At 38.2% G+C, this 25,573-nt stretch overlaps 2 protein-coding genes and 1 pseudogene across 2 annotated transcripts; all 3 read left to right on the top strand.

The window, feature by feature from the left end:
- The first annotated feature begins 3,586 nt into the window (after nt 1-3,586).
- LOC18429180 (kiwellin-1-like) lies at nt 3,587-4,252 on the top strand (annotated as a pseudogene).
- Nucleotides 4,253-10,508: 6,256 nt separating this feature from the next.
- Nucleotides 10,509-11,366, top strand: LOC148782947 (putative ripening-related protein 1). The gene has a single exon (XM_088861175.1). It carries the CDS (start codon nt 10,588-10,590, stop codon nt 11,158-11,160), a length of 573 nt encoding a protein of 190 aa, XP_088717301.1. The 5' UTR covers nt 10,509-10,587; the 3' UTR covers nt 11,161-11,366.
- Nucleotides 11,367-23,865: 12,499 nt separating this feature from the next.
- On the top strand, nt 23,866-24,723 carry LOC148782946 (putative ripening-related protein 1). Its single transcript, XM_088861174.1, has one exon. It carries the CDS (start codon nt 23,945-23,947, stop codon nt 24,515-24,517), a length of 573 nt encoding a protein of 190 aa, XP_088717300.1. The 5' UTR covers nt 23,866-23,944; the 3' UTR covers nt 24,518-24,723.
- The last annotated feature ends 850 nt before the right edge of the window (nt 24,724-25,573 follow it).

Raw genomic sequence — 25,573 nt, 5'->3', positions numbered from 1 at the left:
AATTGAAGATAAGGGTCTAACTCATCTCTTTAAATGTTGATGGTGGATCAAAAATATTAATGGTTCAAATCTCTCACCCCCACAAGTCTCTTTAGATTGATGGTAAAGATTTGACCTTACGAAGTGAGGTAAACCCCAAGGTATAGAAAATCTATCTAAAGAGGCTCTCTCACTTCATAAAATCTCAACACCTATTCTCTCATCTCTCTAAAGGTTTATCTCTCTCAAAGATCTCTTTATAGGTGGCATGCCCCACCTAGGACTTCAAGATCTCTCCCACCTAGGACTTCAACATCTCTCCCAAGTTTCTCTAAGGGTTGATCTCTCTCAAAGATCTCTCTATAGGTGGCATGCCCTACCTAGGGCTTCAAGATCTCTCTCAAGTTTTTCTCAGGGGCACACCTCAACCAAAATCTCTATCAAGCCAAGGGTCACGCCGAAGTAATCTCTCTCGTTTCTAAGTGGTATGCCCATGCTAAGGTTAGTTGGTGGTTTAATTTTTGGGTAGCAAAGGGGAGAATCTTGCTATTAGATCTCTCCCTCTCTCTTTGATCTATCTCTTATCTCTCCAAAGATCAAGCCAAAAGGGCTTGAGAACTCTAAAGATGAAGCAAAAAGGGCTTGAGCAAGACTAAAATAGTTGGTTCTAGATTGAGATCCATAGCTCCAAAGGTCAAACAAGGGACTTGATCAAGACTAAGGGAAAGATCAAGCCAAATGGAGTTGAGCAACACTGCGGCATTGATGCTTTAGTTAGTTGGTTTTAGATCGAGATCCAAATGCCATTGAGAGGATTTTGCTATATGTAGGATAATTAAGAGACCGATCATAGATCCCAAGCACGATAAAAAAGAAGAGACTCGATATGGGGTGTAATAAGCCTAGTTGAAGTAATCTTCAACAATTTTACTTCTTTAAATCTTTATTTATGATTTGATCTTTTTTTCCCACAAAACAATGAGTTAAGGTTTTGATTTAAGGAATTCTATTCAATAGTGGTAGCAAGTGAGAACCATGTTTCCTTTCTTTTATTTATTTGTTTCAAGAGTTATTTCTTTTGGTCTCATTTAGTTTTTTTTTATGACAAATAGTATATCTAAATTATTTCTGTTGTTCATGCTTTTTAAATAAATTTTATACTTCTTAAATTAATGCAACATATAAAATACGACCTATTGAAAATGAACATAGCTCATTAATAAACATACATTTTTTTATTCAGCATAAATTATATCTCTAACATTCAAGTCATTATTTCCCATGTGCAACAAAAAGCCCCCAACCCAATAAAAAATGCGTATATTTTTATTTATGATAATTTATCCTTCTCACTCAAGTTACCATTTCCCACGTCTATATTTAATGGGAAACATGTGGGTCAATGAAAGAAATATGTGTTAATATCACCTCACCCTTAAATTGCTCCCTCACTCACTCTTTCCTTATCTCTGGCATTCATTTTTTCCTTAAATCTCTCTCCCCTCTCTTATTCTTGAAATTAGGTATTGATCAATATATATACATTCTTATCACTCTTTTGTTTATAATAAGGTTAATACTTCTTGATTCTGTCTTAATGGACTAATATATTAGATATAGACATTAATAGGATCCAATGTCTTAAACTAATATATTGGATATTCGTATTAGTAGGACATTAATAGGATCATAATTATTGTTTAAATGTGAAAGTTCATATAAGGCAGTAACTTCAAGTTTATTTAAGATGTCAACCTTAAATTATAGAAATAATTTGCACCTCAAAAACCCAAGAAAATGTTTCTCTTATGATGGAAAACCCTCAAATTGATCATCTCGACTTTAATATGTCCGGACTATTAACTAACATGATTTCAAGTCCTAAAACTAGTGCATCTTGTAACACATTATCTTGATCGTTCATTTTAAAGATTTTTAAGTTATAGATTTGCTTGATCTAGATCATTTTTGGAGCTTTAAATTTCATAATTGAGGTTAAAAAAAGAGTATTAGGTCATCATAAGATTCCAACGCCAGAACTACATATACTATCAGAGTTTGAATGCATGCTTTACTTTAATTGTTTGAGGCTTTCGCCTTATACTAACTGCAAAAGTTAAAAAATAAAAACCTAAAATGATCAGGCACTCTTTGGAAGTGCAACAATTGCGTTTTGGGAAAATTTACAAGAGTGTTTTATATATCTATGCTATATAAATGTCATAAATCATCTCTAGCTATCATATGTGAAATCCGACTAGCGAGAGTGTGACATTGACCGTACTTTAAGTCCAGAAACATATTTCTTCAAACGGTATTATGTGGTGGAATAAAAAGCAGTCGCCAAGTTACAAAAATCATAAGTGACCAATATGGTCATGTTGAATTAGTCCCAAATAAGGAACCTCTACTTTTATTCCCTAAGAATATACTCCTCCATTTTTAGCAGGGATGGCAATTGGGTCGGATTGACTCGCGAACTTAACTTGAGTGAGGTCTAGGGCTGATTTGGACCTTATTAGGCCTGGTCTGGGTCCATTTCAAACCTATGCGACTCGACCCAGTACATAAAAGTAATAAAAAATTATAGAATATATAAAATACATATTATAAAAATATGGATTGTATATAATGAGATCATTTAACTTTGATACAAGAACGTCACAATTATGTATAACCATCCGATGTAAAATCTAAAAGCTTGAGTGTAACACAAAGTTTGAGAAAATTTCTTTTTAAGTTTGAGCATAGTCAATGAAATAAATGTAGCCATCCAACTTCACATCCAATGGTCAAGATTAATTGTGACTACTTTGTGCCAAAGATAAATGATCTCATTATATACTTTTCCATAAAAAAAATATAATGAACGTTTTTTTTTTTAGACCCAAGAACCAACCCAATATGTTGGTTCAAGGTCCAAATGACTTCTATCCGACCTAGGTCCTATTCCATGTTAGACCTAGTGGGGTAGGGTCCGGGTCTACTGGGCGACGCGACCCAAGGCGACCCATGATTTTCAGTCTTTTGCTGAAGGTCTGCGCTCTACTTCATGGCCACATGAGCCTTTGATGAACCGTGGGTGTCTATCTTTGGGATTGTACTCTAAAAGGTCCAAAGACCATGGATTTGAGAGTCCTACTCTTAAACACCATCTGGCTCAATAAAGTATTACACAAATTTCTTTTCAACATGAACACATGAACTCACACTGTCCAAAGGAGAGTTCATAGGATGGTCCCACGACGTCAAATTGCCAGACCACTTGAATTTTTGACCATAGAAAATTATTCAAATCCACCTTAATTTCAAGAGAAAAAAATGGCAAACAATCAGGAGGAGGACGATGAAACGTGATCAAAGAGATGTTTTGGAGTTAGCGTGTATCTCAAGTTGCCCTGTTTGATGATTAATGTGAATTCAAACCTTAGTGTAAGTGGTTTAGGCAAAAAAAAAAAAAAAAACTACAAAAGTATGGTCCATGCGAGACTACTCTAAATACAGACACTTTCTTACTCTATTCTCCAACACCAAACACCAACAACTATCTCTAACATACATTTCAACAGTAGTGAGAGAGATAATGGGCTTGCTTCTTAAACTTGGGCTCAGGTTTGGAATGGGAGAAGGATTAGGTTTGGGGGCGTGCCGCCCTAGTGGTTACCTGAGAGGCGAAACTGGAGCCTGCAACAGAGAGAATGACTCTTGACTGTTGCAAGGCCGGGAAGTTGTATCCCCACTACCATTGTTCTCCCCCTGTCATAAGCAACACCAAAGCTAAAATGACCATCATTAGCTTTGCCACAGGTTGCGATGGATGTGTCCCTTCGGGGTGCGACAACCGATACCACGATGACAGTGAGATGGTCGTAGCTCTTTCGAATGGATGGTATAACGGAGGGAGCCGATGCCTGAATTACATCAACATAAGTGCCAATGGTGGAACTGTGACGGCAAAGGTTGTTGATGAATGCGACTCTCTGTACCGGTGCGATGCGGAATACGACTACCAGCAGCCTTGCCGCAGCAACATTGTCAGTGCCTCTCCTGCGGTATGGAAAGCTTTGAAGATCTCAGAATCCTAGATCAGAGACTAGGATATCACATGGTCCGATGCATGAATGACGACATGATGATTGTAGAGCTGCATTTAGTTTGTGTGCCGCTAAAATTTGCCTATATATGTGTGTGAAACTTGTTGATAGCAGTCTTAATATGTAAAGCTTTCACTGGACAAGGTCCACAAATCAAAATTTATGGCTCTTTTCTGCTCGATTGATTGGGACTAGTTAAAATCAAAACTTATGGCTCTTTTTTGCTCGATTGATTGTGGAATAGTCCAATGACTAAGATCTACTTTACATATTTAGTACGCATGACAATACTTCTTTGAAAGTATTTTTTACGTGAAGTTTTTTTTCATCATGTGATTAGGTGCGGGAGTTTGTTTACATAATTGACTGTCATTAATATGAAAAATGCACATGGACCAATTAGCGTGAAAACCTGCCACACCTAATTACATGAGGGAGGTTTCTCGCGTGAAAAAGTTTTAGTAGAAATATTTTCACACATACCAAATGTGCCCTAGGTGAAACAGTACGTTTTTTCTTTTGCTTATACTTATGGATGCAAAATGATTTTAGCATCAGTTCAATATTGTCTCTATATTTCAGCTAGAACATCCATTGTTGGATTCAAGAGATGAAACAAGGGCTAGGATCGTAGTGGTAGCATCCTCACACCTGATTACCACATTGTGGTCTCCATCTCCATTCCTATCACTAACACCTTCAAAACTATAACTATTAAACTAATGAAAAAAAATTGAATAGGGGCGCGTCTTTCCCACCCACCCCAAAAAAAAAGAAGACTAAGATCGGTGCACATTGCCATTGTATTGAGGTAAAGTGTATAGGATTATTTAAAGGTAGCATTTGCCCCCGAAGGAGATCATACTATGAGTCTATGACTACAACACAACGAATAAAAATTTCTAACCCGATATCTAACGAAACGAATACAAGTTTTCCTTTTCATTTAGTTCCCGTACGGTTAGAGTGAGACTCACCGAAAACACCAAAGTTCCATCACTCGAGTCTGGAGAGAAAAAATAAATTGTGGATATATGTGAAAGAGAGTTTTACAATCAGGGTTTACTCACCCTTATGCAAGTTTCGATTGGTACTTTCCAAAGAAATTTGATTGTTCTTCATTGGTTTAGAGAATATTCATGTTGTTGATGAAACCAGGCAATAGGAATTTCATAGAATCCAAAGTAACAATAAAAAAAAAAAGAAGGGAAACTTCTAACCACTAAAGAACACAAGATTTTAATAAGGTTTAGCCACATTTAGTGAGTTACATCTACTGAGAATGATATAGCCACAAGATTTTTGTGAAAAGAAAATATATATTGTCTATCATGTTAACATGGAAAGCGTATATTGTAATCAGAATATGTATGAATGACGGGTACAACAGTTTGTATTTTATGATAAATATGGGTATAGTACAGGTGTCTGTGATTTATTTCTAATTATATATATTTGTTTATATGAAACAATATTGTATATTCATATTAATCAATGAACACTGCAGTCCCTTCACATAAACTTAAAACTCTTCACAATTTTAACATGAATTAGCAACATTTTGTAGATGGCGTAAAACCTTCAAGTAAAGGACTTTCTCCTTTTTGCAATTCTCTTTTTAAAGCAAAATCAATATCAATGTGATGGGTTCTTCTTCCACACATTCTCTCTATAAGTCAGGACACAACACCCAATAAGAGTACTCACGTTCTTGCCACTTTCTCTCAACAAAAGTGTTACCAACCCCTTTTTATAATAAAAGGTTTCTCAAGGACATAACATATCACAACCATTGGATTAATATTCAATCGAATGGTCCATGAAGAAGAGAAGAAAAGTCAAATTGTACACATACACATGTGATTCGGCTTCACAAATTTAACAACCTTCTCTTCACAATTAATAACCCTAGTTCAGTTAGTCATATTTTCACTAATTTTAACCTTAACAATCACATTCTGCATTGGCAGTTAATAAATGTTAAACCATAACTACATTTTGCATTGTTGGATGATTTTGCTGATTTTTCCTGGAAAATGACATGGAAAAAAGTGCGCCTTAAATACACTTGTGCCTTGAATACGAACACGATGGAAGAATAAATGAATACGACAAATAAAGCATAAAACACACACACCACATGAACACAAAAATTTACATGATTTGTATTAAAAAGACAACATCATGGATATAACATACTAAAATCCATCGTACCAATGTTAATTTCATAAACAAAATTTAAAATACAAAAGGAATTCTATTAATCAGCAACAACACCCAATTGAATAACTTTTGAAATTGCTCTCCTGATGAACATCACCTACCTTCTTTCCTTTTCTTTCCTTGTGGCAACTTTTACGCAACACACATGATAGTGATGCAAGAGCAATGAGCAACCAAAGTTTCCCTTGACAAATAGGATATCACCTAAAATATCTATGGAAACCATTTCTTCATCTCTGCACATGAGGCACAAATGCACCATCTCTCTTATTAGAAGTTTATTTCTCTCTCTAGAGGCTCCTCCTTCTCTTTGTAGGAGGTCCTCGCCTTTATCTAAAGGGAAGTCAACTTTTCCCACAAGGTGACCCACATAGTGCATAAATATTTTTCTATCTCATTCCTTCTATAAAGTTTAGAATCTAATAGGAAACTTGTCATAGATGTCACATATATAACAAAAACCAAAAGATATAACCAAGAATCCTAATGTAATTAGACTTATGTTTATTATCCCATCTTAATCGCACTTGTGGTAGGATTTCTATGGGTCGTGATTTTGCTGTCACCTTCTCAGATCTCTCTATCTATCTATCTCTACATAGACCTAATTTGGTTTCTCTCTTTACACAAAGCAGGTCCAATAGTGTACATAGGACAGCAATGAGACCAGCCTTGTTTTATGGGGCGAAATGTTGGGTAGTCAAGAAACAACATACCTTAGGATGAGTGTAGATGATATGAGAATGTTGAGATGGATGAATGGCAAGACAAGAAGGGATCGAAATGAATACATTTAAGAGAATTTAGGTGTGGCTCTAATAAGAGATAAGATAAGAGAAAGTAGACTTAGGTGGGATGGGCATGTGTAGCATAGACCTAGTACAACACCTTTTAGGATGTGCGAGTTGATTCAAGTAGAAGGCGAAAAAAAGACAAGAGTTAGGCCCAAAAGGTCATGGTTTGAAGTAGTGAGATGATCACATAAAACTCTTGTTGCACATCTCCACTTCGCCTTTTTCTAAATTATCAAACCAAGAAATCAAAAGAGTGTTCTTTTTGGCTTTTCTTGATCGCCAATCTTATCTATTTCATCATCTATATTCTTATAATAACTAAACTTGCATTCCATATAGTCTGCTTTAGTCTAACTAATTTTAAAACATTTAGATTCTAGATAATCACTTCAAAGTTCTAACTTTGTGTTAATGTCGTTTTGGGTCTCATCGATCAAAGCTATATCGTCCATTCAATATTGATAGAAAGTTTTGACAAAGTTTTATGTTGGTTGCTTACCTAACATAACCTGCCTCTTTTACCTGGGCTTGAGACGGGTTAAGAGAAAGTTTAAGGTCCTCACCATTTTTAGACCTAATAAAAATATATATATACACATTGTAAAAAATAGTTTTTTTTAATAAACATGTATATAATGAAACCATTTACCTTTTGTACAATGTGGTCACAATTAATCTTGACCTTTAGATGTGAAATTAGGTAGTTGCATTTATCCAATTGACCAATCACATAGTTCAAAAGAAATTTTCTCGAACTTTGTAATACACTCAAACTATCAAATTTCACATCATATGGTTATAAGCAATTGTCACGCCATTGTACAATAAGTAATCTCATTCTATAAAATCATTATTATATATATATATATATAATATTTTTTAAAAAAAAATTCTAGACCCGGGTCCGAGTTGGGTCCAAATCCAAATCTGGGTTGCGTTCGGGTCTATATAACTCGGACCCGACCCAAGTCCAGGTCCCTAGGTACCTAATTGGGTTGGCCTGGGTCCGGGTCGACAAGACCCAACCCAGCCCATTGTTCCCCGGCTATGCCCTAGCAATGTGTGGAGCGTGCTCGGGCCCTGCCAAAAATTGTTGTGTTAAAAAAAGGGGTGCAGTTAGCATATAGATGCATCTGTAGCTGTAGAGGTAGGGTGCAAGTTCAAATTTTATTATGGCATATAATTTTGATGTAAATTTTTTTTAAGATTATCTCAAAATCTATTTTTATATCTAATTATAAATTTTAAAATTTCAAAAATGGTTAAACTCAAGTTGATCTATAAACATATGAAAATCTTGAAAATAGACGGTGTAGATAATATGTTGTAAAATGCACTATTTCTGAGACTTAAAATCTTTTTATTTTTCATGGTCCTACATCTCGATGTCGAGATGATCAATCAAAGGGTTTTTCAAGATTAAAACTACCTTTCCAATAGATTTTTGAGGTGCATCCGTAGTTCTACATATAAGGTTGTAGCCTTCTATAAACTTTTTCCTAAAAAAAGTGCCCAAAACTGAAATTTTCTTCTCGAAGAAAAACCACTTGTCTATGGTTTAATTATCATTCAAATAAGGGAAAAGTTTATATAAGGTTGCAACCTTAAAATATAGAACTACGGATGCACCTAAAAAATCCATCGGGAAAGATTGTTTTAATATTGAAAAACCCTCTAATTGATCGTCTCGACGTCGAGATGTATCAAAACGAAAGGATTTTGAGTCCCAAAAATGATGCATCTTACAACACATTATCTAGACCGTCTATTTTCAAGATTTTCATATGTTTATAGATCTACTTGATTTTAATCATTTTTGGAGTTTATAATTAGATATGAAAATAGATTTTGAGGTAATCTTAAGAATATTTTTACATCAAAATTATATGTTATGATAAAATTTGGATGTGCGCCTTGAATAGATTGTTTAAGGTTGTAACCTTATGGAAACCACACCCTTCAAATAAATATCATTCGATTTTTGTCAAATGTATATTTATCTAATGCCAAAAGATAGTATAGTCATGCAGTAGTATACTAGCCATTTGGGGATGTGACCTCTTCAACCCTTAGATTAGCCTGAAGAAGAAAAATTTCCTAATTGCACCTTTTATGCACTTGAAAAAAATAAAGTTTTAAGATTGAATAGAGACCCTCCAATATTTAGAGGATGAGATTTAAGTACTAGAAAAATAAAAATTTCAATATTTATGTTTTGAAAATAATAATCTAATGATTCTTATGGTGTTCTCAGATTTTCATATTGAAAAAAATCCTCCCAAGCATGCCTTCTGACTAAGAGAGTAGATCTATCTAATAAGATGAGCTCTGGATTAACGGCGGCATTAAGTAAACAACAAAGCAAAAAGTACCGATAATTTCAAACAAATATCATCCAATATTTTCAAACAAAATTTTTGGAGAGTTCGGTGGATTTGGTATTGCGTCCACAACATGTGGACGATCAAAAGGTGCACAGGCACCTTTTAATGGTTGAGATTGAACCATGCTAATCCATGGGTCAATAACGAATCTCTTTTTCTTTTTTTTTTTAATTTAAAAATGATGTTAATCTGAACATTTGGTTTTATGTTAATTTATATAATTAAGATTGAGTAAAACTAATAAGAGATCTTTTGAATAAAAAATATAGACCAAAATAAATTTAGAAATATTTTAATATTTTTGTTTAAAATATTTTCTAATAATTTTTATTTAGTGATATTTATAAAAATACACCTACACTCACTCCAAAGTTCAAATGAATATCTTATTTAATTTTTTTAAAAAAAAACAAGACTAATTTGGACCGTTGGATATGGCCAGGTGAGATTTCAACACCCGTCCACATGATGTGAAAGGGACACTTTTCCTAGGTCTAATGAACCCAGTTCGTTGAGCTCGGACGCAACATTGGTTAATCGGTACCTCTACTGCATTCCCACCAACTAAATCACAAATGCCCAAGAGGTCCAACAACTAAAAGATGGGTAGGTAGTGTACGTTGAGGCATGGGAATTTCTTTTGGCTTGAACTTTTCTTTCCTTTTCTTATCGTCTTTCTTTTGTATTGAACTTTAACTGTGATCCATGAGAGCTATACATGGGACTGCTATAAATAAGGGATGCCTTCCACTGTTCTCCATCACCGAAACCCTTTCCCTTTTTTAAAATTTAAAACATGGATGAAAAATTGTACATGCAAATGTGCACAACAAATTAAAAAGGGTGCCTCTGAAAGAGTTCGTTTTGGAAGGAAGTTATGGAGGTAATCAAACCTTCGCGTACGTAGTTGGGGCATGACATTTTTGTTTTTTTGTATTCAACTTTCTTTTGTTCATCGTCTTGTAATGAACTTTACCTACAAAACTATGGTCCATGAGAGCCACACATGAGACTGCTATAAATAAGGAACACCTCCTCACTATTCTCCAACACCATCTCTCCCTACTAAACAACACTTATCCCGAACAGACCTCAAAAGTGCAGGAGGAGAGAATGGGAAGCCAAAACCATTTCTTGATACCCTTGTTCTTGCTTCTTAACCTAGGCCTCAGCATTGGAGTGGGACAAGGTTTGGGTTTGGGTTTGGGGGCGTGCCAACCCAGTGGCTACCTGAGAGGCAAAACAGGAAACTGCAACAGAAAGCATGACTCTGACTGCTGCAAGGCCGGGAAGTTGTACCCCCAGTACCGTTGTTCTCCCCCTATAGCAGGCAACACCAAAGCTGAAATGACCATCAATAGCTTTGCCAAAGGTGGTGATGGAGGCGGCCCTTCCGAGTGCGACAACCAATACCATGATGATAATGAGATGGTGGTTGCTCTTTCGACTGGATGGTACAATGGAGGAAGCCGATGCCTGAATTACATCAACATAAATGCAAATGGTAGAACTGTGAAGGCTAAGGTCGTCGATGAATGCGACTCTGTGTATGGGTGCGACTCAGATCATGACTTCCAACCACCTTGCCCCAACAACATTGTTGATGCCTCTCCGGCGGTCTGGAAAGCCTTGAAGATCCCAGAATCCGAGATTGGAGACTACGATATCACATGGTCTGATGCATGAACATGAACATGATGATTGTTGAGCTACATTTACTCTGTTTGCGTGTAAATTTCGCCTGTATGTGTGTGTAAAGTTTGTTGATAACAGTGCTTGTAAAGTTTCAATATGTCAGAAATTTCTTTGTATAAGTTGCTGATAGGAAGTGTTTGTAAAGTTTCAAAATGTATGTGAGATTTCATTGCACAAATAAATTCGACAAATCAAAACGCATGACTTCCTTTTGTTTGTTTGTGGAATAGTTCAATGAGTAATGTCACAATGGGGAAGCGTTGCTCCTCTGCTCAGAGGTCAGAATGCAAACGCAAGGAACGAGAGTGTCAGCATTATATACAAACCCTTGAAAACAAATATCTTTCTTAAGTTGCCTGTAGAAATTCAAGAAGATTTTTATAGCTAAGACCAATGGTCTGAAAATCGGCTCAGGCGTCGCACTCAGAGCCAACAAACTTGGCTGAGTTCGAGTCTACTAGCTTAAGAGTGTACAGGTTGCAAAAGGCCCCTATATATATATATATATATATATATATATATGGGAAAAGAATACAACGAAACTATGTACCTTTGATACAAGGTGGTCACAATTAATCTTGACCATTAGATACGAAATTGGATTGTTGTATTTGTTTCATTTACCAAGCTGAAATTTCAAAAGAAATTTTCTCAAACTTTGTGACACATCCAAGCTATTAGATTTCACATCGGATGGTTATAACTAATTGTTACATCTTTGTATCGAGTTAAATGGTTTCATTGTATACAAACCCATATATATATATATATATATATATATATATGGAGAATCTGAGAACAACCCACTAGCTCATATGAACATATGAGCTCAACGGCTTAGATTGAACTGGGCCGATCTGACGGACAGGTCCTCTTGTCGTGTTTGAATTTTAATTTTTTTTTTATGAATCCAAATAACTTGAAATTTTAGGCATCCACTCTTCTCATCAAAATGCACCTAATAAAAATATTTTAAAAATAATTCGTAAAACATAAATTAATCAAAATACCCTCAAAATGTTTCAAGAGTATTTTAATCAATTTATTTCTTGCAAATTATTTTTTTGATATTTTTATTAGGTTCTCTTATTTTTGAAGAATACACGTATAACATTTCCAAATATTTGGATTCATAAAAAAAATTAAAATTAAAATACGAAATGAGGTCATGACCGTCAGATCGGTCCATATTCAATCTGGGCCATTAAGCTCATATGAACGCATATGTGCACATAAGCTAGTGGGCTAATTTCAGTATTTTACATGCATAGAGAATCTGAGGTCAGCCCACTAGGTAACAACTACATAAATACCCAACGGCCCAAATTGAATCTAGGACAATCTAATAGCCATGATTGTTTGTTGTATTTGAATTTTAATGTCTGTATACAAATCGAAAACTTAAAATTTGGAATGTCCATTCTTAAAAAATAGGTGAATCAAATAAAAGATCAAAAATCTAATTCATAAAAAATAAATAAACCAAAATACCTTGCAAGATTTAAGGGTATTTTTCATTTGTGGGCTGGACTGCATAACTATATATACGGTCCAAAAAGTGTAAAGCATCCATCTTAAAGATAGATGCAAGTAGATGTTCCCTCTAAAAACAATGGAAACTAACGCTCCAAATGTTTTTTTACTATAATTATTATTTCCAGTTTCTTAAAGTTTACTTTTTTTTAATATTCATGATCTCCATGTTAGAGATTACATGTCCTTAAAAATTAAGTCCAAAACTCCATGTCAAAAATAGATTTATTAATAGGCCCGCATTTCTACATATGCGGGCTTGCTCGCATTGAAATCGAGTCCTTATCTATTTCTTATTTCTTAATTATGTTTTTAATATTTTTTTTAGGTGAGCCTTCACTATTATAGTGGATGGCTCAAACTTTATGTGGTTTAGATTTGTATAAAAAAAATTAAAATTAAAATACAAAATACAGTCTTGATCGTTAGACCGGCCCATATTCAATCTTAGTCATTCGGCTTATACTATTCCATCAGTTTAGCCTAACAAGATCATTTCCTATATATATATATATATATATATATATATATATATATATATATATATATATATATATATCTAAAGAATATTTCTTAAAAATAAAATAAAATTGTAAAAGTGAAACAAAATAGCTTAAAAACATTTCAAAAAAGTATTTGGAAAATAAATAAATAATTGTTGGAAATATTTCAGAAAATTTTTAAAAATGGGAAAATATAGAAATAAGGAATATGACAAGAAATTCATAAATTGTTGTAAAAACGGTGATAGGCGCCCTTCTTACGACTTGAAAATAGATGTTCTAAATAATTTGTTACAAGAAGTACCATTTTTACGACATGAAATTTGTTTTCGCTTTATATTCATATATCTTCATGTCAAGATAATCAAATTGGAAGATTTTTTCAAAATTGGAACACTCACTTCTAGATATTTAAGTGCACCATACTTCAAAAGATAACTGATATAAACCTTTTCTTTGGAAAAAACATACAATTATATATATATATATATATATATATATATATATATATATATATATATATATATATATATATATATATATAATTTGATGCAATGATTCGTAATTTTTAGATGTTTTGCTTTTTTGAATGACCCTAGTTGAATCCTGGTATTTGACTCAGCAAGGAGCCAAAGTCCGAATTTTGAAGGTCCCCCGTCAAAACCCCGAAAAAATTATTTTGTAAACAACTCCACTAACCGCAAAATTGTTTATTTTGCAGTCATACTTGAAGTTAAAAAGTAACTTAAAAGACTCCTTATGTAACACATTTCACTCACCCGTTTCATGTTTTTCGATGATGTCGTTCAAGCACCAACTTCTTGAAGCTGGATGGCACACGACACACTATACTGAACCGGCTTTATTTTAAAAAAAAATCACACTATACTGAACCGGCTTTATTTTAAAAAAAAATTAAGTCAGACACATTGTTTAAAACAATGGTTTAAAAAATGGATCGGTGACCCGGATCGGGCACCTTAAAAATTGATCCGGATCTGCGAATCGGCGATTCGGATCGAGAATCGGCTGAATCGATCGGATTAAAGCTTCAAAAAAATCCGAAAAAATTATTAAAGTTCATTATAAATGTTGTTTTTTATGAATCCAATATAAAATGAGGGTACTACACTATTAACTTTCATTTTTTTTATCAATTTGTGAATATTGAGATGTTCTTTGCCTGTATAAATTTATTTTAACCAGCGTTTTAAAAAACGCCGAGTCGAACCGGACTCGCCCGGTTCGACTCGGAATTCGCGAAAAGGGACCAGATCGGTTGAAAAATCGGAAATCGTCCGGTTCTAGAGAGAACCGGACGATTCCGCACAGTGACTCGCCGATTCACTGTATGGAATCGGCGAGTCCGAACAGTCAATCGGCGAGTCCGTACGGAATTTTTATTTTTTTTTTATTTTTTTATTTTTTGTAATCCATGATAGATTTTTTTGTAATACTTGATCGATTTTTGTAATCCATGATCGAATTGTTTTTGTTTTTTTGTAATCCATGATCGAATTTTTTGGTTTTTTGTAACCCATAATAGAATTTTTTGTAATCCATGATCGAAATGTTTGTTTTCTTTTCTTGTAATCCATGATCGCTTTTTTTGTTTTTTTTTTTTTTTTGTAACCCATGATAGAATTTTTTGTAATCCATGATCGAATGGTTTGTAATACATGATCGAAATGTTTGTTTTTTTTTTGTAATCCATGATCGAAATGTTTGTTTTTTTTTTTGTAATCCATGATTGAATTTTTTGTTTTTTGCTTTTTTTGTAACCCATGATAGAGTTTTTTGTAATCCATGATTGAATTTTTTGTAATCCATGATCGAACTGTTTTTTTCTTTTTTTGTAATCCACGATTGAATTTTTTGTTTTTTTTTGTTTGTTTTTTTTTTGTAATCCATGATCGAATTTTATGTAATCCATGATCGAATTTTATGTAATCCATGATCGAATTTTATGTAATCCATGATTGAATTTTTTGAAAATTTGTGATTTTTTTTTTTTAATCCATGATCGAATTTTTTTTTGTAATCCATGATAGAATATTTTGAAAATTTGTGATTTTTTTTTTAATCCATGATCGATTTTTTTGAAAATTTGTTATTTTTTTTTTTTAATCCATATTATTCAAAGAGAAAATGAGAGAGATGATGATTCTGAGGCCACCCTATCCCAACCATACTATTCACATATCGAGTCTCAACAGCAACAGTGTAGGGATGAGCACGAAATACTGTAAATTAAATGCTGAATGGCGGTTCATGCAGGGAAAGAACATATCAATATTCGCATATTCATTCAAAAACATGAAAATTCTTAATGGAGTACCCTCATTTTTTATTGAATTCCTAAAAAACAATATTTATAATGAATTTTAATAACTTCTTCGAATTTTTTTTAAGCTTTATTCTGGCCGATTCACCCAATTCCCGATCCGGATCGCCGATTCACCGATCCGGATCGGTTTTTTGGAAGCCCGATCCGGGTCACCGATCCGTTTTTTAAACCAGTGATTTTAACTATTAAATTTGCATCACATAAAAGAAAAATCATAGAGTTATCTTGGATAAAATATATAATTATATGTGGACTATTATAAAGAGTAGACTAATCAATGAAGAATGGCCATTAAAATCTCGTTTTGACAAAAAACCCTAACCCGCTAAAAAAACCCAAACTTTACAGCCTAATTAACTATAATCCAAAATTATTACAACCTCACTAATTATAATTTTATATACTGAAATTATAATTATTAGTTTATATTTTATAAATATTTTATAATATTATCTAATTTAAAATGTATTATTGACAACTGTAAAAAAAATAGTACATTACATGATTTATAATGTAAAAATTCATAAATAAAATAAAAGATTTGGTTATCAATGTAATAATTAATAAAATGCATACAAATTTTGGAAATAACACTTCAATTTTTCAAAAATTTATTTTTTTAGGTTTCTATAATAAATTTAGTAAAAGAGATTGTTAGTAGAAAGATGGAGATTTCAAATAGAATAAACTTTTTATTTTTATTTTTTTTATACCTTTCATATTATTTACAAAAATAATTATACCACTATATACAACAAAAATTAACGGTTATATAAAAAATTAATTTTTTTATTTTCCATTTTTTTATGTCTTTTATGTTTACAAAAATATTTATATTTATACCAACCACTATATACACAACAAAAATATTTATATTTAAAACAACCACTATATATACACCAAAAATACAACACATGCCCAAGGGGATTCGAAAACAACAAAAATATTTATACCAACCACTACATACACAACAAAAATGCAACACATGCCCAAGGGGATTCGACCTTGGGACCTCAAGTAAAAAATTCAAAGTCATAACCATCAAACCATTTAACTACATGTGATTATAAATTGCTAATTAATAGATTATATTTACATTTTGTTTTCATTTAATGATGTTTAAGAATATCCCACATCGAAAGATAGGTATTCAAATTTGGTATATAAATACCTATGCAATATGAATTATGAAATGTGTATAAAAATATGAGGGCAACCTCGCACGTGCGCTCAGACACACGTGTGCACGTGTTAGTGTGTGTGGGCATGCTCGCACTTACGCACGGACACACGTGTGCACATGTGAGTGTGCGTGTGGGGCATGCTCGCACTTGCGCTTGGACACACATGTGAAAATGTGAATGTGTGTGGGGCATGCTCGTGCGCTCGGACACATGTGTGCATGTGTGAGTGTGTGTGGGGCATGCTCGCACTTACGCACGGACACACATGTGCACATGTGAGTGTGCGTGGGGCATGCTCGCACTTGCGCTTGGACACACGTGTGCAGATATGAATGTGTATGGAGCATGCTCGCACGTGCGCTCAGACACACGTGTGCACGTGTGAGTGTGTGTGGGGCACGCTCGCACGTGCGCTTGGACACACGTGAGCGCGTGTTACATGTGAGAACACGACACACGTGTGTACATGTGAGTGTGCGTGGGGCATGCTCGCACTTGCGCTTGGACACACGTGTGCAAATGTGAATGTGTGTGGGGCATGCTCGCACGTGCGCTCGGACACACGTGTGCACGTGTGAGTGTGTGTGGGGCACGCTCGCACGTGCGCTTGGACACACGTGTGCATGTGTGAGTGTGTGTGGGGCATGCTCGCACTTACGCACGGACACACATGTGCACATGTGAGTGTGCGTGGGGCATGCTCGCACTTGCGCTTGGACACACGTGTGCAGATATGAATGTGTATGGAGCATGCTCGCACGTGCGCTCAGACACACGTGTGCACGTGTGAGTGTGTGTGGGGCACGCTCGCACGTGCGCTTGGACACACGTGAGCGCGTGTTACATGTGAGTACACGACACACGTGTGTACATGTGAGTGTGCGTGGGGCATGCTCGCACTTGCGCTTGGACACACGTGTGCAAATGTGAATGTGTGTGGGGCATGCTCGCACGTGCGCTCGGACACACGTGTGCACGTGTGAGTGTGTGTGGGGCACGCTCGCACGTGCGCTTGGACACACGTGAGCGCGTGTTACATGTGAGAACACGACACACGTGTGTACATGTGAGTGTGCGTGGGGCATGCTCGCACTTGCGCTTGGACACACGTGTGCAAATGTGAATGTGTGTGGGGCATGCTCGCACGTGCGCTCGGACACACGTGTGCACGTGTGAGTGTGCGTGGGGTACGCTTGCACTTGCGCTTGGACACACGTGTGCACATGTGAGTGTGCGTGTGGGGCATGCTCGCACTTGCGCTTGGACACACATGTGAAAATGTGAATGTGTGTGGGGCATGCTCGCACGTGCGCTCGGACACATGTGTGCATGTGTGAGTGTGTGTGGGGCATGCTCGCACTTGCGCACGGACACACGTGTGCACATGTGAGTGTGCGTGGGGCATGCTCGTACTTGCGCTTGGACACACGTGTGCAAATATGAATGTGTATGGAGCATGCTCGCACGTGCGCTCAGACACACGTGTGCACGTGTGAGTGTGTGTTGGGCACGCTCGCACGTGCGCTTGGACATACGTGAGCGCGTGCTACATGTGAGAACCGGACACACGTGTGTACATGTGAGTGTGCGTGGGGCATGCTCGCACTTGCGCTTGGACACACGTGTGCAAATGTGAATGTGTGTGGGGCATGCTCGCACGTGCGCTCGGACACACGTGTGCACGTGTGAGTGTGCGTGGGGTACGCTTGCACTTGCGCTTTGACACACGTGTGCACATGTGAGTGTGCGTGGGGAATGCTCGCACTTACGCTTGGACACACGTGTGCAAAAGTAAATGTGTGAGTGTGTGTGGGGCATGCTCGCACTTGCGCACGGACACACGTGTGCACATGTGAGTGTGCGTGGGGCGTGCTCGCACTTACGCTTGGACACACGTGTGCAAATGTGAATGCGTATGGGGCATGCTCGCACGTGCGCTCGGACACACGTGAGCGCTTGTTACATGTGAGAACCGGACACACGTGTGTACATGTGAGTGTGCATGGGGCATGCTCGCACTTGCGCTTGGACACACGTGTGCAAATGTGAATGTGTGTGGGGCATGCTCGCACGTGCGCTCGGACACACATGTGCACGTGTGAGTGTGCGTGGGGTACGCTCGCACTTGCGCTTGGAAACACGTGTGCAAATGTGAATGTGTGTGGGGCATGCTCGCACGTGCGCTCGGACACACGTGTGCACGTGTGAGTGTGTGTGGGGCACACTCGCACATGCGCTTGGACACACGTGAGAGCGTGTTACATGCTCGCACTTGCGCTTGGACACACGTGTGCAAATGTGAATGTGTGTGGGGCATGCTCGCACGTACGCTCGGACACACATGTGCACGTGTGAGTGTGCGTGGGGTACGCTCGCACTTGCGCTTGGAAACACGTGTGCAAATGTGAATGTGTGTGGGGCATGCTCACACGTGCGCTCGAACACACGTGTGCACGTGTGAGTGTGTGTGGGGCACACTCGCACATGCGCTTGGACACACGTGAGCGCGTGTTACATGTGAGAACCGGACACACATGTGCACATGTGAGTGTGCGTGGGGCATGCTCGCACGTGTGCTCTGACACACGCGTGCACGTGTGAGTGTGCGTGGGGTACGCTTGCACGTGCGCTTGGACACACGTGATCGCGTGGGAGTGTGAGTGGGGCACGCTCGCATGTGCGCTTGGACACACGTGTCCACGTGTGAATGTGCGTGGGGTACTCTCGCACGTGCGCTTGGACACACGTGGGCGCGTGTGAGTGTGCGTGGGGCACAGTTGCACGTGCGCTTGGACACACGTGAGTGAGTGGGAGTGTTTGTGGGGAACGCTCGTACGTGCGCTTGGACACACGTGAGCGCGTGTGTGTAGGGCACGCTCGCACTTGTGCTCAGACAGACGTGTGAACGTGTGAGTGTGCGTGGGGCACGCTCGCACGTGTGCACGTGTGAGTGTGCATGGAGCACGCTTGCATGTACGTGTCATGTGTTACGTGTGTGAACCACGTCATCCCAGATGGGAACAGGCGGTTCCACTCCAGAACCGGGCTGAACCGGATGGGAACTGGCGGTTCCACTCTAGAAATGGGCGGTTCCAGATTTTCGGTTGGAACCGGCACGTGCACGCGTGTTTTCTATTTGAACCGGGCGAGTCCGGTTCGACTCGCCTTTTTTTAAAACACTTGTTTAAAATAAAGCCGATCCTGAACAAATTACGTCAGACACATTGTTCAAAATAAAGCCGATCCTGAACAACTTACGTGTGCACATGTGCGTGTGTGTGCGGCATGCTCGCACTTACGCTCGGACACACGTGTGCACTTGTGAGTGTGTGTGGGGCATGCTCGCACGTGCGCTAGGACACACGTGTGCATGTGTGAGTGTGCGTGGGGCATGCTCGCACATGCGCTCTGACACATGTGTGCACGTTTGAGTGTGCGTGGGGTACGCTCGTACGTGCACTTAGACACACGTGAACGCGAGTGAGTGTGCGTGGGGCACGCTCGCACGTGCTCTTCGACACACGTGAGCGCGTGTGAGTGTGTGTTGCGCACGCTCGCACTTACGCTTGGACACACGTGAGCACGTGTGCGTGGGGCACGCGCGCATGGGTGCTCAGACAGACGTGTGCATGTGTGAGTGTGCGTGGGGCACGCTCGCACGTGTGCACGTGTGAGTGTACGTGGGGCACGCTTGCATGTACGTGTCATGTGTTACGTGTGTGAACCGGGCCATCTAGGATGGGATCCGGCAATTCCACTCTAGAACCGGGCTGAACGGGATGGGAACCGGCGGTTCCACTCTAGAACCGGACGGTTTTCGGTTTTCGGTTGGAACCGGCAAGGGCACGCGTGTTTTCGAGTCGAACCGGGCGAGTCCTGTTCGACTCGCCTTTTTTTAAAATACTGGTTTAAAATATAGCCGATCCTGAACAAATTACGTCTGACACATTGTTCAAAATAAAGCCGATCCTAAACAAATTACGTGTGCACATGTGAGTGTGTGTGGGGCATGCTCGCACTTGCGCTCGGACACACGTGTGCACATGTGAGTGTGTGTGGGGCATGCTCGCACGTGCGCTCGGACACATGTGTTCACGTGTGAGTGTGCGTGAGGCATGCTCGCACGTGCGCTCTGACACACGTGTGCACGTGTGAGTGTGCGTGGGGTACGCTCGCACTTGCGCTTAGACACAAGTGACCGCGTGTGCGTGTGCGTGGGGCATGCTCTCACGTGCGCTTGGACACACGTGAGCACGTGTTAGTGTGTGGGGCATGCTCACACGTGCGCTCGGACACACGTTTGCATGTGTGAGTGTGCGTGGGGCTTGCTCGCACGTGCGCTCTGACACACGTGTGCACGTGTGATTGTGCGTGGGGTACGCTCGCACGTGCGCTTGGACACACGTGAGCACGTGTGAGTGTGCGTGAGGCATGCTCGCACGTGCGCTTGGACACACGTGAGCGCGTGTGAGTGTGTGTGGGGCACGCTGGCACGTGCGCTCTGACACACGCTCGCACGTGTGCGTGGGGCACGCTCGCACGTGTGCTCAGACAGACGTGTGCACGTGTGAGTGTGCGTGGGGCACGCTCGTACGTGTGCACGTGTGAGTATGTGTGGGGCATGCTTGCATGTACGTGTCATGTGTTACGTGTCTGAACCGGGCCATCCCGGATGGGAATCGGCGGTTCCACTCTAGAACCGGGCTGAACCGAATGGGAACTGGCGGTTCCTCTCTAGAACCGGGCGGTTCCTCTCTAGAACCGGGCGGTTCCCGTTTTTCGGTTGGAACCGGCACGGGCACGCGTGTTTCTAAGTCGAATCGGGAGAGTCCGGTTCGACTTGCCGTTTTTTAAAACACTGGTTTAAATCAAAGTCGATTCTGAACAAAATACGTCAGACACATTGTTCAAAATAAAGCCGATCCTGAACAAATTGCGTCAGACCCATTGTCTACACCAGCCACTTATAACAAAAAATCAAAGCATTTATTACTACTATAAGTACAATTCAAAAATGGCTAAAATCAAGTAAATCTATAAACATATGAAAATCTTGAAAATAGACGGTGTAGATAATATGTCGTAAAATGCACTATTTTTGAGACTTAAAATCTTTTTATTTTTCATGGTCATACATCTCGATGTCGAGATGATCAATCAAAGGGTTTTTCAAGATTAAAACTACCTTTCCATTAGATTTTTGAGGTGCATCCGTAGTTCTACATATAAGGTTGTAGCCTTATATAAACTTTTTCCTAAAAAAAGTGCCCAAAACTGAAATTTTCTTCTCGAAGAAAAACCACTTGTCTATGGGTTAATTATCATTCAAATAAGGGAAAAGTTTATATAAGGTTGCAACCTTAAAATGTAGAACTACGGATGCACCTAAAAAATCCATCGGGAAAGATTGTTTTAATATTGAAAAACCCTCTAATTGATCATCTCGACGTCGAGATGTATCAAAACGAAAGGATTTTGAGTCCCAAAAATTATGCATCTTACAACACATTATCTAGACCATCTATTTTCAAGATTTTCATATGTTTATAGATCTACTTGATTTTAACCATTTTTGGAGTTTATAATTAGATATGAAAATAGATTTTGAGGTAATCTTAAGAATATTTTTACATCAAAATTATATGTTATGATAAAATTTGGATGTGCGCCTTGAATAGATTGTTTAAGGTTGCAACCTTATGGAAACCACACCCTTCAAAGAAATATCATTCGATTTTTGTCAAATGTATATTTATCTAATGCCAAAAGATAGTATAGTCATGCGGGAGTATACTAGCCATTTGGGGATGTGACCTCTTCAACCCTTAGATTAGCCTCAAGAAGAAAAATTTCCTAATTGCACCTTTTTTGCACTTGAAAAAAATAAAGTTTTAAGATTGAATAGAGACCCTCCAATATTTAGAGGATGAGATTTAAGTACTAGAAAAATAAAAATTTCAATATTTATTTTTTGAAAATAATAATCTAATGATTCTTATGGTGTGACTAAGAGAGTAGATCTATCTAATAAGATGAGCTCTGGATTAACGGCGGCATTAAGTAAACAACAAAGCAAAAAGTACCGATAATTTCAAACAAATATCATCCAATATTTTCAAACAAAATTTTTGGAGAGTTCGGTGGATTTGGTATTGCGTCCACAACATGTGGACGATCAAAAGGTGCACAGGCACCTTTTAATGGTTGAGATTGAACCATGCTAATCCATGGGTCAATAACGAATCTCTTTTTCTTTTTTTTTTTAATTTAAAAATGATGTTAATCTGAACATTTGGTTTTATGTTAATTTATATAATTAAGATTGAGTAAAACTAATAAGAGATCTTTTGAATAAAAAATATAGACCAAAATAAATTTAGAAATATTTTAATATTTTTGTTTAAAATATTTTCTAATAATTTTTATTTAGTGATATTTATAAAAATACACCTACACTCACTCCAAAGTTCAAATGAATATCTTATTTAATTTTTTTAAAAAAAAACAAGACTAATTTGGACCGTTGGATATGGCCAGGTGAGATTTCAACACCCGTCCACATGATGTGAAAGGGACACTTTTCCTAGGTCTAATGAACCCAGTTCGTTGAGCTCGGACGCAACATTGGTTAATCGGTACCTCTACTGCATTCCCACCAACTAAATCACAAATGCCCAAGAGGTCCAACAACTAAAAGATGGGTAGGTAGTGTACGTTGAGGCATGGGAATTTCTTTTGGCTTGAACTTTTCTTTCCTTTTCTTATCGTCTTTCTTTTGTATTGAACTTTAACTGTGATCCATGAGAGCTATACATGGGACTGCTATAAATAAGGGATGCCTTCCACTGTTCTCCATCACCGAAACCCTTTCCCTTTTTTAAAATTTAAAACATGGATGAAAAATTGTACATGCAAATGTGCACAACAAATTAAAAAGGGTGCCTCTGAAAGAGTTCGTTTTGGAAGGAAGTTATGGAGGTAATCAAACCTTCGCGTACGTAGTTGGGGCATGACATTTTTGTTTTTTTGTATTCAACTTTCTTTTGTTCATCGTCTTGTAATGAACTTTACCTACAAAACTATGGTCCATGAGAGCCACACATGAGACTGCTATAAATAAGGAACACCTCCTCACTATTCTCCAACACCATCTCTCCCTACTAAACAACACTTATCCCGAACAGACCTCAAAAGTGCAGGAGGAGAGAATGGGAAGCCAAAACCATTTCTTGATACCCTTGTTCTTGCTTCTTAACCTAGGCCTCAGCATTGGAGTGGGACAAGGTTTGGGTTTGGGTTTGGGGGCGTGCCAACCCAGTGGCTACCTGAGAGGCAAAACAGGAAACTGCAACAGAAAGCATGACTCTGACTGCTGCAAGGCCGGGAAGTTGTACCCCCAGTACCGTTGTTCTCCCCCTATAGCAGGCAACACCAAAGCTGAAATGACCATCAATAGCTTTGCCAAAGGTGGTGATGGAGGCGGCCCTTCCGAGTGCGACAACCAATACCATGATGATAATGAGATGGTGGTTGCTCTTTCGACTGGATGGTACAATGGAGGAAGCCGATGCCTGAATTACATCAACATAAATGCAAATGGTAGAACTGTGAAGGCTAAGGTCGTCGATGAATGCGACTCTGTGTATGGGTGCGACTCAGATCATGACTTCCAACCACCTTGCCCCAACAACATTGTTGATGCCTCTCCGGCGGTCTGGAAAGCCTTGAAGATCCCAGAATCCGAGATTGGAGACTACGATATCACATGGTCTGATGCATGAACATGAACATGATGATTGTTGAGCTACATTTACTCTGTTTGCGTGTAAATTTCGCCTGTATGTGTGTGTAAAGTTTGTTGATAACAGTGCTTGTAAAGTTTCAATATGTCAGAAATTTCTTTGTATAAGTTGCTGATAGGAAGTGTTTGTAAAGTTTCAAAATGTATGTGAGATTTCATTGCACAAATAAATTCGACAAATCAAAACGCATGACTTCCTTTTGTTTGTTTGTGGAATAGTTCAATGAGTAATGTCACAATGGGGAAGCGTTGCTCCTCTGCTCAGAGGTCAGAATGCAAACGCAAGGAACGAGAGTGTCAGCATTATATACAAACCCTTGAAAACAAATATCTTTCTTAAGTTGCCTGTAGAAATTCAAGAAGATTTTTATAGCTAAGACCAATGGTCTGAAAATCGGCTCAGGCGTCGCACTCAGAGCCAACAAACTTGGCTGAGTTCGAGTCTACTAGCTTAAGAGTGTACAGGTTGCAAAAGGCCCCTATATATATATATATATATATATATATGGGAAAAGAATACAACGAAACTATGTACCTTTGATACAAGGTGGTCACAATTAATCTTGACCATTAGATACGAAATTGGATTGTTGTATTTGTTTCATTTACCAAGCTGAAATTTCAAAAGAAATTTTCTCAAACTTTGTGACACATCCAAGCTATTAGATTTCACATCGGATGGTTATAACTAATTGTTACATCTTTGTATCGAGTTAAATGGTTTCATTGTATACAAACCCATATATATATATATATATATATATATATGGAGAATCTGAGAACAACCCACTAGCTCATATGAACATATGAGCTCAACAGCTTAGATTGAATTTGGGCCGATCTGACGGACACATCCTCTTGTCGTGTTTGAATTTTAATTTTTTTTCTATGAATCCAAATAACTTGAAATTTTAGGCATCCACTCTTCTCATCAAAGTGTACCTAATAAAAATATTTTAAAAATAATTCGTAAAACATAAATTAATCAAAATACCCTCAAAATGTTTTAAGAGTATTTTAATCAATTTATTTCTTG

The sequence above is a fragment of the Amborella trichopoda genome, chromosome 3, assembly GCF_054954075.1.
Source record: "Amborella trichopoda isolate Santa Cruz 75 chromosome 3, AtrichopodaSantaCruz75HAP2 v2.0, whole genome shotgun sequence".
NCBI lineage: Eukaryota > Viridiplantae > Streptophyta > Magnoliopsida > Amborellales > Amborellaceae > Amborella > Amborella trichopoda.
The sequence above is the reverse complement of the archived record's forward strand: the minus strand, read 5'-3'. Positions and strand labels throughout refer to the sequence as shown.

Coding starts and splice junctions, on each gene's coding strand:
- LOC148782947 (XM_088861175.1), top strand. CDS start 10,588: ATGGGAAGCCAAAACCATTTCTTGATACCCTTGTTCTTGCTTCTTAAC.
- LOC148782946 (XM_088861174.1), top strand. CDS start 23,945: ATGGGAAGCCAAAACCATTTCTTGATACCCTTGTTCTTGCTTCTTAAC.